This window comes from Salmo trutta, chromosome 8 (genome assembly GCF_901001165.1).
Source record: "Salmo trutta chromosome 8, fSalTru1.1, whole genome shotgun sequence".
Classification (NCBI taxonomy): domain Eukaryota; kingdom Metazoa; phylum Chordata; class Actinopteri; order Salmoniformes; family Salmonidae; genus Salmo; species Salmo trutta.
In genome coordinates this window covers 43134927-43152147 of record NC_042964.1, presented here as the reverse complement: position 1 = coordinate 43152147, position 17221 = coordinate 43134927, and the positions used below count along the sequence as shown (strand labels likewise).

The 17221-nt window shown below is 43.3% G+C and overlaps 1 protein-coding gene across 1 annotated transcript in view; it reads left to right on the top strand.

Annotated features, from left to right (window-relative positions):
• Positions 1-16291, top strand: part of LOC115199013 (pleiotrophin-A) — a 39138-nt gene extending 22847 nt beyond the window's left edge. Inside the window, exons 2-5 of the mRNA XM_029761500.1 lie at positions 2957-3051; positions 3381-3554; positions 9045-9206; positions 15351-16291. Of these exons, the coding sequence (XP_029617360.1) occupies positions 2958-3051; positions 3381-3554; positions 9045-9206; positions 15351-15406 (486 nt within the window). The 5' untranslated portion in view covers position 2957 and the 3' untranslated portion in view covers positions 15407-16291. The remainder of the gene's footprint in view (positions 1-2956; positions 3052-3380; positions 3555-9044; positions 9207-15350) is intronic.
• Positions 16292-17221: the final 930 nt, after the last annotated feature.

Below are 17221 nucleotides of genomic sequence, written 5' to 3'. Positions count from 1 at the left end.
ATGTAGTTCTTCAAAGTAAATAACACATGCTTTTCTGGCTGCCGAATACCAACTATCAATTACTATGATCATGTATTTTCAGGTAGAGATACCTGGTCAAGCAACAGCTGACCTCGCAATACCGCATTCTTGTCTCCTCTGTAGCAGGTGTAAAGAAACATACATAGTTTCATACCGTACTGTCTTTGGAAACACAGACCGGACAATTAGATTATGGTCATTGTAGTTAATTACTATGTTTTATGCACTAAACTATGTAGAATATTGGCCTGCTGGAAACTACAACTCCCTACTACATCGCACAGTTCAGGCTGGATCTGATTAATCTATAGAGATACTGTGCAATTTGACTATTGAGCTCACAGAAAAAAAACGGAATAAAATAGAACTGATGTTGGTTAACCGCTCAGCACTAACCAGCAGCAAGCCAACCTGTTACCTGGATGTCTTGTCTAACAACCAAAGAAATTATAAGCTTCTTGTAGCAATACCTATTACCCAGAATGCATCACAAACCCTACCAATTACCTCATTGACAATTAACTTCAATAAAGGTATGAAAAAGGTACAAACACATTGAGACAATATATTCCACATGATAAATATCCCCACATCAATAACAGTCAATAAATGTGCTTTCATAATAAAGAGGTGTTAATCGATGTCTGGACATACATAATCACATAATACTTTTGCTTATGTGACAGAGGACATTGGACAATAGTCACGAATACATTCACTCAATAAAAATTTATTTTTCAAATAATCTTTCTCAAAAACGTTTGTATATTGTCCCATACAATAATCTGTACTCTTATTTTAGGGTAAAAAAAAAAGCTAGAAAAATGTACAATTTTGGCAACCCAACTGGAGGTTCACGACCCCAACTTTGAATCCCACTGTCATAGGGTGACTTGTTGTGTCTGGTTGTGATATGAGAAGATATACATTTGAAATGATCTATGGGTGGTGGGAGGGATAGTGGGGAAAAAAATCGTTACTTTATTCCCAAATACAGCTAAATATCATACGATAACCTGGGTATGGTACAGTATGCATGGTGTGTACAATATCTGAGAACTCAGGTATTATCGATCGACTCTGTAGTAGTAGGACGGCAGGTAGCGTACCAGCTAGAGTGTTGGGCCAGTAACCTAAAGGTCGCTGGTTTGAATACCCGAGCCAACAAGGTGTAAAATCTATGTGCCCTTGAGCAAGGCACTTAAGCCTAATTTGGTCCAGGGGCACTGTACTACTATGGCTGACCCTTTAAAACAACACATTTCCCTGCACCTATCTGGTGTATGTGACAATAAAACCATTTTAATTTTTTAAATGGAAATCCAGGTTACAATGGAGATGCACATGTAGCATCTAAAAGTCAAGTGTACTGAATCAATCCATTCATCCATTATGGAAAGTGTTGTCATGCTCTGAGAGACAGAAAGAGATTTGGTGTAAACATTTGATGCACAGCACCAGTGAGTGAAAGTAGGAACACTTGATTCCATTGCAATGAGGGAAACCCTGCTGTCTACCCCTCTGCATACTATTCTGTCTGAACATACTGTACTGAATACTGCAGGAGGTTGATATCCCCTTTTAACCTGTAGCCCTCCTAAACTACACCTGGACCTGGACTGTAACTCATCTGCAGACTGCTTATGAATCATTAATAAGGGGAAAGACTTCTCCTTTGAGAAGTCACAATGCCGTAGCTTCCAAACTCCTGGTTGCAATCCAGAAGTACAATTGGAGAATTTCTCAGAAAACACTTTAGACTTTGCAGGTTGTCTATTTTTAGAAACGATCAAAGATGTTAGACTAACAAGATTTTTCTTGGAATAGAGAGAGGAATGGAACATTGACTGAATAGTTTGACTGACACAAAACTGCTTCTGGCAAGAAAACAGTCTGTCTAAAGGGGTCCTCAAATCAAATGTTATTCTGCCTCTCAGTTAAAGTGGGTATGTTGTATGCTTCCACTGTTGAGGGTTCAAGCCCTGTATTGTAAGGGTTCAGATGAGTTAAAACTCAGAGTAGACTCATTATATTTAGATGCACTGAGAGCAGAAGTGAATTCAACCAGCGAACGCTCTATTAAAAATGGCTAATAATAAAATAAAGGAGAGCGTTTGAATGGCATCTTTTTAAATGGATTATCACGTTGCCTACATCGCTAATAGACGTGGGGTGCATCAACTTCTGCAAAGTTTCAAACTGGAGAGGACTAAAAATACAAGGCCAAATGTGTCAGGGCGGCGGTAAGAGCCATGTCAGCTCATGATTCATTAAAATTGCCGAATGTAAATGATTTCCCCGCCAGGCTGTACCTTTTGCAGTAATTTGGACACAGTGGAGCATTTTGGCATCCAAGACGCTCGGTAATTGCTTAAATCTCACGCTGATTCCCCTCCTGTGGGTTTTAGGGTATCTCCAAAATAAACAGGGGGAAAGTGAAAGAAGGAATGAATGAGAAACGGGGATGGTGCGCCAATTCCACCACCCAGAGTTCCCTATCACAGCAGCACCCACGATTAGAGCGGTGCTTCTCTTCATTGGGCCGCTGGGAGGCCGGAGAGCGCCTGGAGGGGAAACAATTAGTCTATTCATAAAGAACATGCAAAAAAAGTTTTTTTCTATTTCCAAATCGTCTGTATCACTGTCTGACAGCCGATAATTTCCCCATGTCATGATACACATCTGTAGACCCGAGCACAGTGCAGCACACAGCAGGCCATTGTAGCAAATAACAACCATTTATTCCACAAATAGCCTGAGCTTGCCTTCACCTGTAACTGTGAACCATACATGTAAGTAGGGGCATGCTGTGGTTCTTTGTCAGGTCTGCCCCTTCATCTGAAGAAATGAGAGGGTGGTGATGGAATGTCTCCCACAGAGTTACATAGGTTGCTGTACTTGCTATTCCTCAATGCTTGTTCTCCCTCTATCCTAGCATGTCAGGACAGCAGCAGTGGACGCTTCTGGCCGTCATGGCCCTCCTGGTCCTCACAGTGACAGCAGGCGAGGGGGGGAAAGCTGAGAAACAAGGTGAGAAACACTGGCAGATTGGCAGCAGTCAGACAGACAGATGATATGTGGATGGAGGGGGATCTCCTATTACAGTACCTGCTACAAGGTATGAATGGTAATTTGATGCAAAGCTCAAATCAGGTCAGATTTGTGCATAAATACACTTTAAGCAGCGGGGCTCACTGCAGACTCACAATGACAGATGCATATCTCGGTTCTTTATATATTTGAATACTTTGACCTTTCACGGTGGTAGTGTACCTCTAGCCTGGCCTAATTACAGCCCACATAATTATGTTCCAGACATAACTGCAGTATAAGGTTGGTGTGTGTGTGCGATCCTGCAGGGAAGAAGGATCGTAAGTCGGACTGTGGGGAGTGGCAGTGGAGTGTGTGCGTGGCCAACGAGGGTGACTGCGGCCTGGGCACCAGGGAGGGCACACGCACTGGCACCGACTGCAAGCAGACCATCAAGACCCAGCGCTGCAAGATCCCCTGTAACTGGAAGAAGCAGTTTGGAGGTGTGTGAGTGTGGTCATGGGGAGCGGACTCAAAACACATTTACAATTCAGCACGAACATGACTGGTCTAGGGATTTTGTCTTTTTGTTTTGGTCATATTTTTTGTTGTGTATCCATGTCCATTGAAGGGGAAAACATTCTGCCACTCAATGGAGTAGGATTTCAGTTGTGTTTCCAAATCAGTCTTCATGTATGGACATTCCCAGAGAATGATTGCCTGGTTCAGGAAATTACAGACTGGGTATATACACACAGCAGAGATGTGAGTCATCTCCAAACAGAGCATGGGCTACCTGCCACTTTCCCTACTAGCTTATTCCTGATTCAGCTCACACCCAGGCTTGAACCCAAGATCTCTGCTTTGCTAGCACACGTGACTGCCTACCTGAAGCATCTTACCAGTCAGCGCCACATGAAAAGCTAGCTATTCTCTGGCGGAAGTGGGGACACTTCAGGCTGAGGAGTAAGTTTCACACATGCCCATATGCTACACGTGTTCACTGCCAAATTATAGGTACAGAGGCACACGCTTTTAGAGCACTCTGTTTTGAAGATCCCTGTAGAATTCCCAGAACAATGGTCCTGTCAACCCCTCCTCATCCCCCCCTCCGCTCCCCTCAGCCGAGTGCCCTGGGATTTCAGAGCCAGGTGACAGTGGCCCAAGCTTTTCTCTGAGAGAAATAGGGAAACGAGTGTCACAGCCAAGAGGGAGCTACGCCAGAGTCCAACAAAAGGAAGGGAGAGATGGATGGAGGGATGACACACACAAACACGCACGCACACACGAATGCGGACACACATTCTTACACACAAGAACAGGGCATGGCTATCCTTTCCTGGAACAGCTCTGCATCCTTGGGGGAGGAGTTTAAAGAGGACTCTGAATATAATGTAAAATTAGATCTTTAATGAAATCCAGTCTGTAGACTGCTTAAATGTTTTCTTTCCATAAAGAGAATAAAAGATAAAGTGAAAGAGTGGAGGCCCTCTTTGAAAGGCAGAGAACACCAGACAGTCTGTGTATGGGAAAGACAGATGGAATCTTCAGAGTGGAGAAACTGGGCAAAATGGAGCAAAAAGGAGACAATCCGGTCTTGGCAGGGAAGTCCATACACTGGCTAATAACACGGTGCACCAGTTGGTGGTTGATAAAAGTCCTGGGGCTGAGAATAGTTGGAATGTAAATCTTTTTGCAAATATTACCGGTTCTGGTGTTTGAGTAGATGATCAGATTACTTAATGGATAAAATTAAAATAAATCAGACATTTTTGTAACGGCTGTCTTAGGAAGAAGTGGACCAAAACGCGGCGGAGTTAGGGTTCGTCATATTTAATTAAACGAACACTATGCAATTTACAAAACAACAAAAACTGCCAGCCAACACAGTCCTGTCAGGTACAAGCACAATGACATGAACAATTACCCACAAACCCACAAGGCAAAGTAGGCAACTTATGTGTGACTCCCAATCAGCCACAACCCTCTACAGCTGTGCCTGATTGGAAGTCACACGGCCAAAATTACTGAAACAATAAAAAACACAGACTCTGCTGCCACGTCCTGACCCAACTACACCCTCTACTGGTCAGGACGTGACAGTACCCCCCCTCAAAGGTGCATACCCTGAAATGTACCTACACAAAACACAGAAAATCCCCAACAAAAATAAACACCTAAACAATAAGGGAGGGAAGGGAGGGTGGCTGCCGTCACCGACGGCACTGTGCTACACCCCCCCCTCCCCAACCCACCTATATCAGGAGGTGGCTCCGGTTCTGGCCGTTCCGGGCAGTCGGGCCACTCTGGCAGTTCGGGGCAGTCTGGGCAGTCTGGCAGCTCGGGACAGTCTGGCAGCTCGGGACAGTCTGGCAGCTCGGGACAGTCTGGCAGCTCGGGACAGTCTGGCAGCTCGGGACAGTCTGGGCAGTCTGGCAGCTCGGGACAGTCTGGGCAGTCTGGCCGCTCGGGACAGTCTGGGCAGTCTGGCCGCTCGGGACAGTCTGGGCAGTCTGGCCGCTCCGGCAGTTCAGGGCAGTCTGGCCACTCCGGCAGTTCAGGGCAGTCTGGCCACTCCGGCAGTTCAGGGCAGTCTGGCCACTCCGGCAGTTCAGGGCAGTCTGGCCACTCCGGCAGTTCAGGGCAGTCTGGCCACTCCGGCAGTTCAGCGCAGTCTGGCCACTCCGGCAGTTCAGCGCAGTCTGGCCACTCCGGCAGTTCAGCGCAGTCTGACCTCTCTGGCGACTGTTGACTGGCGGGCAGCTCTGACGACTGTTGACTGGCGGGCAGCTCTGGTGACTGTTGACTGGCGGGCAGCTCTGGTGACTGTTGACTGGCGGGCAGCTCTGGTGACTGTTGACTGGCGGGCAGCTCTGGTGACTGTTGACTGGCGAGGCTGGGCTGACGCACTAGACTCCTGATGCGTGGGGCTGGTATTGGACTTGCCAGCCTGGAGACACGCACCTCCATGCTAGTGCGTCTAGCGGGAAACACCGGACCGAAAGGGCGCACTGGCGGTCTTGAGTGCAGGGTTGGCATCACACCTTCCGGCTCGATGCTCCCCTTGCCCTGGCACCTGCGGGGTGCTGGTACTGGGCGAACTGGGCTGTGCGTCCGTATAGGCGAGATGGTGCGTACCACAGCGTAACATGGCGCCCTCCACCTCATACGCACCTCCCAGTAGTCACGAGTAGCTGGCTTACGGCTCTTCCCTGGCCTGGCCAAACTACCCGTGTGCCCCCCCAAAAAAAATCTTGGGGCTGCCTCTCGGGTTTGAACGCTAGTCGTGTACCTCGGAAACGTTCCCGGTGGTTCCTCTGTCCAGCTGCCTCCGCTCTCCTGAGTGCCTCCACCTGTTCCCATGGGAGGCGATCTCTTCCGGCCAGGATCTCTTCCCAGGTGTAGGCTCCCTTGCCATCCAGGACGTCCTCCCATGTCCATTCCTCATTTTTTCTCTTCCGCCGCTTGGTCCTGGTTTGGTGGTGGGTAATTCTGTAACGGCTGTCTTAGGAAGAAGTGGACCAAAACGCGGCGGAGTTAGGGTTCGTCATTTTTAATTAAACGAACACTATGCAATTTACAAAACAACAAAAACTGCCAGCCAACACAGTCCTGTCAGGTACAAGCACAATGACATGAACAATTACCCACAAACCCACAAGGCAAAGTAGGCAACTTATGTGTGACTCCCAATCAGCCACAACCCTCTACAGCTGTGCCTGATTGGAAGTCACACGGCCAAAATTACTGAAACAATAAAAAACACAGACTCTGCTGCCACGTCCTGACCCAACTACACCCTCTACTGGTCAGGACGTGACAATTTTATGGAGAAAAAAAATCCCTTTTCCAGTAAAAGAAAGGATGTTCCACAACAGCAGCTCTCTGAGCTTGAGGGTCCAGGTCTTAATTGCTGATTCTAGGCCGAAAAATGTAATTACATTTCATTTTCTACTTGATCAGTAATATTCAACCTATGGGATGTCTTCTGGGTGCTACAATCACCATAATACAAGCAACCTGGACTTAGGGGTAGACGTAACATAATAAATACAAATCTGGGACAGTCAAATTAGTATGATATGGTATGTATTCATTTGTGGATGACCATCATCCATTTTGTATGATATGTTACTAATTACAATTCGTATGATATGTTACCAATTGAAATTCATATAATATATTACAAATCTGCAATACGCATGATATGTTACGAATTCCAATTTGTTGTGAATGTTAGCTAGGTGGCTAAGTGGCTAACGCTAACATTAACTAGGTGGCTAACGTTAGCGAGGCTAGGGTTTAGGGTTAGGGTTAAGGATAGGGTTAGGAGTTAGGTGAAAGGGTCCTTGTGTTTGAAAGAAAAGCAAATTTTTTGTCCATTAAAATAACATTAAATTGATCAGAAATACAGTGTGGACATTGTCAATGTTGTAAATGACCATTATAGCTGGAAACGGGTGATTTTGAATGGAATATCTACATATGTGTACAGAGGCCCATTATCAGAAACCATCATTCCTGTGTTCCAATGACACGCTGTGTTAGCTAATCCAAGTTTATCATTTTAAAAGGTTAACTGATCATTAGAAAACCCTTTTGCAATTATGTTAGCACTGCTGAAAACGGTTGTTCTGATTAAAGAAGCAATAAAACTGGCCTTCTTTAGACTAGTTGAGTATCTGGAGCATCAGCATTTGTGGGTTCGATTACAGGCTCAAAATTGCCAGAAACAAATAACTTTCTTCTGAAACTCATCAGTCTATTCTTGTTCTGAGAAATGAAGGCTATTCCATTCGAGAAATTGCCAAGAAACTGAAGATCTGGTACAATGCTGTAAACTAATTCCTTCAACGAACAGCGCAAACTGGCCCTAACCAGAATAGAAAGAGGAGTGGGAGGCCCCGGTGCACAACTGAGCAAGAGGACAAGTACATTTGAGTGTCTAGTTTGAGAAACAGATGCCTCACAAGTCCTCAACTGGCATCTTCATTAAATAGTACCCGCAAAACACCAGTCTCAACGTTAACAGTGAAGAGGTGACTTCGGGATGCTGGCCTTCTAGGCAGAGTTCCACTGTCCAGTGTCTGTGTTCTTTTACCCATCTTAATCTTTTCTTTTTATTGGCCAGTCTGAGATATGGCTTTTTCTTTGCAACTCCACCTAGTATACCAGCATACCGGAGTCTCCTCTTCACTATTGACGTTGAGACTGGTGTTATACGAGTACTATTTAATGAAGATGCCAGTTGAGGACTTATGAGGTGTCTGTTTCTCAAACTAGACACTCTAATGTACTTGTCCTCTTGCTCAGTTGTGCACCGGGGCCTCCCACTCCTTTTTCTATTTTTCTTGGAGCCAGTTTGCGCTGTTCTGTGAAGGGAGTAGTACACAGCGTTGTACGAGATCTTCAGTTTCTTGGCAGTTTCTCGCATAGAATAGCCTTCATTTCTCAGAACAAGAATAGACTGGCCATTTTTCTGGCCATTTTGAGCCTGTAATCGAACCCACAAATGCTGATACTCCAGATACTGAACTAGTCTAAAGAAGGCCAGTTTTATTGCTTCTTTAATCAGCACAACCATTTTCAGCTATGCTAACATAATTGCAAAAGGGTTTTCTAATGATCAATTAGCCTTTTAAAATGATAAACTTGGATTCGCTAACACAACCTGCCGTTGGAACACAGGAGTGATGGTTGCTGACAATGGACCTCTGTACGCAAATGTAGATATTCCATAAAAAATCTGCTGTTTCCAGCTGCAATAGTCATTTACAACATTAACAATGTCTATACTGTATTTCTGATCAATTTGCTGTTATTTTAATGGACAAAAAAATGTGCTTTTCTTTTAAAAACAAGGACATTTTTAATTGACCCCAAACTTTTGAACAGTAGTGTATATACAATAGGTATGTTTGTGGCTGTAACAATCCTGTAAAATGTGTGTTTTGTATTGAATATGTATCTCTGTTGTAACCATGTCTCTGTAGGTGAATGCAAGTATGACTTCCAGGCCTGGGGAGAGTGTGACTTGGTGACGGGGAAGAAGAACCGGACAGGGGTGCTGAAACGCGCTCTCATGGATGCTACCTGTCCTAACACAGTGAGCGCCACCAAGCCCTGCGGCAAGATCCCCAAGACCAAGCTGCAAGGTAGGCTGAGGGGGAATATCAGAGAGCATATCAGCAAAGCCATAGATTTGCATATATAGTACATATATGTCTTTACCAGTAGTGTATATCCTGAGGGATTTGAATGGGAAGCTAAACCACTGCAAAGGGAACACATGTTTAGTGAATGATTAACTTACAATACCAGGAAATGGTGTAGGTATCAGTCAATATATTACTAGTCTAAAAATGTATACTGTACCAGTCAAAAGTTTGGACACACCTACTCATTCAAGGGTTTTTCTTTATTTTTACATTTTCTACATTGTACTATAATAGTGAAGACATCAGCACTATGAAATAACACATATGGAATCATGTAGTAACCATAAAAGTGTTAAACAAATGAAAATATATGTTTTATTTTAGATTCTTCAAAGTAGCCAGTCTTTGCCTTGATGACAGCTTTGCACACTCTTGGTATTCTCTCAACCAGCTTCACTTGGAATGCTTTTCCAACAGTCTTGAAGCAGTTCCCACATATGCTGAGCACTTATTGGCTTCTTTTCCTTCACTCTGCGGTCCAACTCATCCCAAACCATCTCAATTGGGTTGAGGTCGGGTGATTGTGGAGGCCAGGTCATCTGATGCAGCACTCCATCACTCTCCTTCTTGGTCAAATAGCCCTTACACAGCCTGGAAGTGTTATTTTACAATGATGGCCTACCCCGTCCAAACCCTCCCCTAACCTGGATAACGCTTGGCGCTGCCCTATGGGACTCCCGATCACGGCTGGATGTGATACAGCTCGGGATCAAACCAGGGTATGTAGTGACGCCTCTAGCACTGAGATGCAGTGCCTTAGACTCTGTGCCACTCGGGAGCCCCTATCCTCTGCAGCAGAGGTAACTCTGGGTCTTCCTTTTCTGTGGCGGCCCTCATGAGAGCCAGTTTTATCATAGCGCTTGATGGTTTTTGCGACTGCACTTGAAGAAACTTTCAAAGTTCTTGAAATGTTCCTAATTGACTGACCTTGAAGTAATGATGGACTGTCGTTTCTCTTTGCTTATTTAAGCTGTTCTTGCCATAATATAGACTTGGTCTTTTACCAAATAGTGCTATCTTCTGTATACCACCCTTACCTTGAAATGCATTCCAGGTGACTACCTCATGAAGCTGGTTGAGAGAATGCAAAGCTGTCATCAAGGCATAGGGTGGCTACTTTGTTTAACACTTTTTTGGTTATTACTTGACTCCATATGTGTTATTTCATCGTTTTGATGTCTTCGTTATTATTCTACAATGTAGAAAATATTCAAAATAAAGAAAAACCCTTCAATGAGTAGGTGTGTCCAAACTTTTGACTGGTACTGTACATGGTTGGAGAGGACAAAACACAAAGTTATAAGATCCATTTTAAACACAATAGTCAATACATTGGAGAGTGAATCTCCATAAATGTGCGGAAGCGTTGGAAGATGATATTAGTTTTGGTTAATTAAACCGTCAGAAAAGGACCATTTTCACCCGCTCCCTTTATGCTTCATATTTAAAGCACGTTGCCACTTTCAGTCAACTTTTTTCATCCTTTAACCTTGCTAACGTATATTTATTAGCATATTATTTGGCAGTACTTTCACAGCTCACACCGATGACATCCTGCTTAATGATTCATTCTGCGATAGTGCTAGACTTGTCAGAGATTCATGTTTAATCCAGCTCCACGATGGTGGAATTAGCCCCTTCACTGAGCCTAAAAGGTTCAGTGGGAGTGATTTCTATAAGTCTCCAACTAGGGTGAACTAAGGTAAATACAAGTATTGAGCAGTCAAGTATGAAAATGTAACGCTGCATTCTCTCAGTAACTGCCAGTAGACATCTAGACTCACCCATTTAAAGAAGACAACAGGAGACGTCAAGAAACATCGATTTTTCTCTTTCAATTATGTAAAGCAGTGAGACTGAGATGGTCACCGAACATGACATTGAGGATTTCAGATTGTGGTTTTAGTTGGCAATTCGCCCAACAGACATTATAGATTTCTAATGTATTTCGTTTTGGTTAATTTCATCTGTCTGATACAATAAACTAGATGAGTATCTTAATAGAATGAAATTGCATATTCAATATTTAGGTCAGTCACAGTTAGCCCTGTTTGTCTAACTACTTCATTCAATGCGCTGATGAACATTGCCTTTCATCATTCATCAAACCGTGTTTAACATAAGATATTTTTTGCCATTCAGTTTGTTATAAGATGTATACCTCATGTCCAAACTTTACAAAATGTTCCAAAAGTAAAGCAGATGAATACTTTAGTTCAGTGCTCCATCATTAATACAGTGACAGAATGTTACCAACATATAGAGGCCAACACACAGATTTTCATCTATTTTCCCCACATAAAGGCTTTATTAACATCTCCCACTAAAACCAATTAAGTGAGAGCAGAAGTTGTTTAAAAATATAATGAATGCTGCTGCATGATGTTGCCAGTAAAGGACTCATGGGGCTAGTGTGTACATTACGTCCAACCTGACTGCGTTTTGAGAAGTAGGCTACTGTGGCGATTTGTTGAGAGTGTGAAACTGGAATCAGGGTAGATTTGGCAGCAGCCCTGACAGTAATCTACTGTATGAGAGGGTGTGCCAGAACAGAACAGACTCTCCAGGAGCGACTGGACCAGAGTCTCATTGTTTTTCAGGCAGGCGGCTAACAGTTAAGACAGTTTCCTGCTCGAGGACAGAGAAAAACACGCACTCCTGTCAATCTGATTGGGATTTTGGGTTCAATTCAAGTTTCCCTCGCATCCTAATAACCTGGGAGTTAAGGAAATCAAAAGGGTAAAAAGCTGCTAAGACAAATCTCTCTGTGACGGAAAAAAACATGTCAGATTGACAGTGGAGTGGAACCCCTGGCTTGGGTAATGGTTCTCGAAAAAACTACAATATCTTTACACATAAGCCGAGCAAAGCCTATTTAAGATGTCACATGAAAGGAATCTGATCCAAATTAAAATCATATTTGTGTTGGTGTATTTCTTCGGTGCACATGCATTTCAGTGACAGAAATAGCAAGATGACATACAGAAATAACTTTATTTCTGCAGTGATTAACATTTAATGGTAATCTCTATACAGTGTGTGTGTGTGCGTGCGTGCAAGCACCTGTACAGGATTGTATAGCACTGTACCTATATAAATGATCATATACTCCCAAATGAATCCTGTGTGATGGAGGCCAGTCCTGTTTTAAGTCGGGCCTACTGCCCTAGGGAGGGTGAGAACCACAGTGTGAAAGGAGGAGGGAGGGATGACGGTGGAGAAGAAGAATGGAGAGTTGAAAAGAAAGACCTGCTATCTGAGAGTATGATTTCCCATGTCTGCCATTTGACAGATAAGCCCTGGTAAGCTAAAGGGTTACTGGGAAACAGACAGGCTGACGATGTTTGTGTGTGTGTGTGTGTGTGTGTGTATGCGCTTGCCTCTGTGTGTGTTTGTGTGTGTGTGTGTGTGTTGGAAGGGGATTCCAGGCCAGTCAGAGTCACAGAGGAGGGATCAGAGGGCTTGTAATGAACCCCGGCTACAGAGCGAGGGACTATCTCACTTCCGGCTGGGGCCACCATATCCGCCCAGTCATATTTACAATTCTAAACAGCCACCTTGTCTGCTGGTGCCAGGAGCAATGGAGAAAACATCTGCCAGGCCCATAGTCTTGAGGAGACAATGCTGCGAGGCAGCGAGGGAGCGATCTGAGATTCAGTGTCAGCTTCTCCCTTGTCTAACCTCAGGTAGAGATGGGCCCCACGAATGAAATGGAAAGGCCGGAAAACAGAGAGTGACCGAAATGAAGCAGAAATTAAACATTATGAATACCTGTAGAATTCTCCTATTCTCCTCCCTCCTTACTCAGAAGAATGAGCAGGGTAGCCACAGTGGGGAGCGGAGAATGTCAGAGATGATTTGCGGGGAAACAAAAGGCTTTATAGAGATGAAAACCCTGTGGCTGCCGTCGAGGAGTTGTTTTGGGGCTGGCGATGGTTTATCATTCCCCTGAGAAGGGCTGTGTCGTTGTGTCTCTGTGTACGAGACGGCCCATTCAGACACTGAATTCAGTTTTATTGCACTCAGCCTGTTTCACGGCATCCCGGTTCAAAACCTATTCTCTCCAAGCCGCTCTGATTATTATGAGTCTGTGTCAAAAGTGCGGTGGCAGAAATGAGAGCGGAGAGAGTACACAGTAATGTGCCTATGCAGCAGAAAGCACTCCGGCATGGTGAGAGCTCCAATCTCACAGACGGGGCTCGCAGAGGTAATGTGATTCTCTCTGTCTCCCTAGGGAGCCAAATGTGCTGACAAAGGCAAAGGCAAAAACACAGTTTAACAAATTAAAACTGGCCAAACAAATGGAGCGAGGAGCAATTTTCTGTGTTTTGTATGAACACCCACATCCCAATCTCCAAACTCACAGAACTCTCTTGGCTTGTCCACAATATGATTGCAATACATGTGCTTATGAGAAATGTATAGATTAGATAGCAGGTCCCTGGGGCATTGATGTCAACATGATATTTTAGGAGGATTCGAGTGACAAACATTATGCATTTTGGTAGCACAGGGAACATCTGGTAGGCTATCATCAATCAGTTAGACACTTGCGATTCATGAGTCATCTCTAGGTCTGTGCATTGGCCTGAGGCATATCGACCCTTACAACGGGTTCATTTATACCCACTTATTAATGATTTGGCAATTCTATACAAGCAAGGAATCATTACTTCTGTATTTACCGATGGATAGCATTGTTTGTTTATCAGGGATAAAAGATTAGCATGGGGATGATTTACAATACTTTATATGCTGATTATCATCACATTCTTCACATTAATGCTCCAATGCTGATAGGACGTTTCACATAGATTATTAAAGGGCATGTGAACGATAAGCAAATGATTCCTCAATGTTTGCATGACTTTGTTCATGTTTAATGCTGATGTCTTATTGTACTGTATATGACTTGGCTTGGTACTGCATATTGACTAATGCTGCATCGGTGGTGAATAGATCGATTCATGTGCTGTAAATTTAAATCCAGTTTGAATCGTTCTAATATGTTGTAGTGGAGCGGCAACGCACAGTAGTATTGATGGAGTGTTTAAATGTTTTATGTTGAGGACGTTTTTTCTCAGATTAGCTGGAGAGGGTGGCAAGGCTTTCATCAACAAACTGACGTGGGAGGATCTTAAATTAGTGGCAGGTGGGAACTTGCTTTAGATCAGGTACAAAACAAACAGGTGTTGATTAGCCAGTTGACATTCTCGTCTGTTACCGCCCACCAACAACATCCCACCCTGTAATCTACAATGATAGGAGCTCCTGGGGGAAACAGACTTTAGATGAGTCCTGCCTTTTCCTTGTTGTTTACTTTCCCCCTCACGCTCTTCTAAACGCAGACAGACATGCAGACATGCAGACATGCGAACAGGCAGACAGGCAAGCAGACAGATAGATAGATAGACAGATAGGCAGGCGGACAGACTAGCAGACAGACACAGAGACAGATAGACAGGCAGGCGGACAGACAGGCAGGCAAACAAGCAGACAGACAGACAGATTAGACAGACAGATAGACAGACAGTCAGACAAGCAGACAGGAAGGCAGATAGACAAGCAGACAGATAGACGGATAGACGGATGGACGGATGGACGGATGGACGGATAGATAGATAGCAGAATATATGTATGGAGGGTGGGGTATGTTGCTTCTGTTCATCAGACCAGAGACAGGGGTATGGACTGTGGTTCCTGCCATGGCTGTCAGGTACTAAAACCACTCTTGTGGGACGATGATTAAGCACTTTCATGTTTGTCCACATGCACAGTAAACCTGCAATCCTCAGGCCAGCGGTAGGATTAACAACACACCCAGTGAGTGAGCGAGACAGGAGCTTGAAGTGGAGTGCCAGTTAAGGCCCAAATAAAAATATCAAAAGATATTCCCTGTTTGAAGACCAATAACAAGTTCCACTAAAACCCAAATGGTTGATTATATCTGAAAAACTGGCAAATTCACTTTTCATGGAAGACTGTCCGAAAGGCAGGTTATGATCTTCAAAAACATTCTGACTGCAGGGTAAGTGACAGTGTGGATGTCGATTCTAACCTGATGCCCACCTGTTCCTGCAGATGCCAAGAAGCCGAAACGGGAGGGGAAGAAGAGGGAGCGCACTCCGATGGACTAGTGGTGCATCATGGGAATCAGGAAGTGGAAGTTGATGCTTATACTGCCCTATCTCAACATGGTTCCTATTTGTTTGTCCTGTAGGTTTATAGGGGCCTGTAGCAGCTACACAACAAAGAGTTGGATAGAAGTGATAAAATGTATTTCTTTCCAAATTTCTCATATGAAAATCTTGTAGGGGATTTAATACTCTGCGTAAATAATACAAATTAAGCATTTCTTACTAAAATGCTTACCTTAACTTTTTTCAGGGTCATTTTTGGAAAATCTAAATAAATTGGATTTTTGTTCATATTACATAACATCCATTTTGTTTGAGGTGACAAAATTATTCTCACTCAAATAAAAAATCCTTTCTTGCATGTCTTGATTTAAAGCAGCTTAAAGTTAAAACCTCATGTCTTTACTGTGGTTTTAAAGGTTATTTTGCTGGTAAAAAAAATTCTAACAATTTTTGAGGGCGTACATTAATAAGAAACATAAGTACTCATTGATTTAAAGGAAATTCCTTTCCTAATGTTATCTACAGTGAAAGATGTAAACTATTGTCAGATGACTGTATAAATTAGCTACTGTACTGTACAGTTGTTAGTGTGTAAGAGCTTGTGTCCAGTATTAGTTCGGGTCCTCCTGCTATTATACCTCACTTTGTAGTTCCCCCGCTCTCCAGTTGAACTCTGAGTAAAACTGTTATTGTGGTTTACAACTGGAGTTGACCTGTCCTAATTATCGACTACATAAAAAAAAAAAGTTTGAAATGATGTCCAAATATGTGTGATGTTTACTCACTCTGATTGAAGTAATTGCATGTCCATATGAAATTATGGAGGCGTAATATGAAAGCTAAATAAAAACCTAATGTGCGTCATTTCCAATTCCGACCAAACAAGTGGTACATTTCTCCACACCACTATCATTTGAATAATCTGGACACAAAATGCCATGAAACATTTTTCGTACATTTTATTTGAATTGATTTAAAAAATGAATATGCCACCATAAATCCACTGAATATGGTTAATATTTTACAGCTTCATAAGTGAGTGGCCAGTGATATTAACACTCAGCTTCATTGTCAAGAACTATTAAACAATCAACTAATGGCGCAAAAGAAATCATGAACATTATTACTGTACATTAGGGGTGAGGGAGTATCATATTAGGATGAGGGAGGGTGAGAAGGGAGGGGAAGGGAACATTCAGATAGCTTTTAAACATGTGTAGACCTATGTATATTTCAACTGTATCTCATCCAAATGACATATAATGTATACTATAGAGATATATACAATTAAAATAATACGTTTTTAACAGACAATATATCGACCGTATTAGGAGCCGTGAGCCACAGTGGATGAGAGCACAATGATTCGATTTACATACTGACACAACTGAAAAATGAACACCCTGTACACTCGTAAGAAAAAAAAGGAGCTATCTAGAACCTTAAAGGGTTCTTCGGCTGTCCCCATAGGAGAACCCTTTTAAGAACTAGTTTTGGTTCCAAGTAGAACCCTTTTGGTTCCAGATAGAGCCCTTTTGGGTTTCATGTAGGACCCTTTCCGCAGAGGGTTCTATGTGGAACCAAAAAGGGTCCTCCCTGGAACCAAAACGGGTTCTCCTATGGGGACAGCTGAAGAACCCTTTTGGAAGAGTGTACACTGCTGTATATACATTTTCCACAATATAAGTTTTTATCATTTGTATTCCGTTTGTCCATTTGAAGAGATATTTCAGTGAAGTCACACCTACAATGGTTCAACATGGTTCATTCCCTCAAGACAAGACTTTGAATATATTTCAATAACAATTCCCC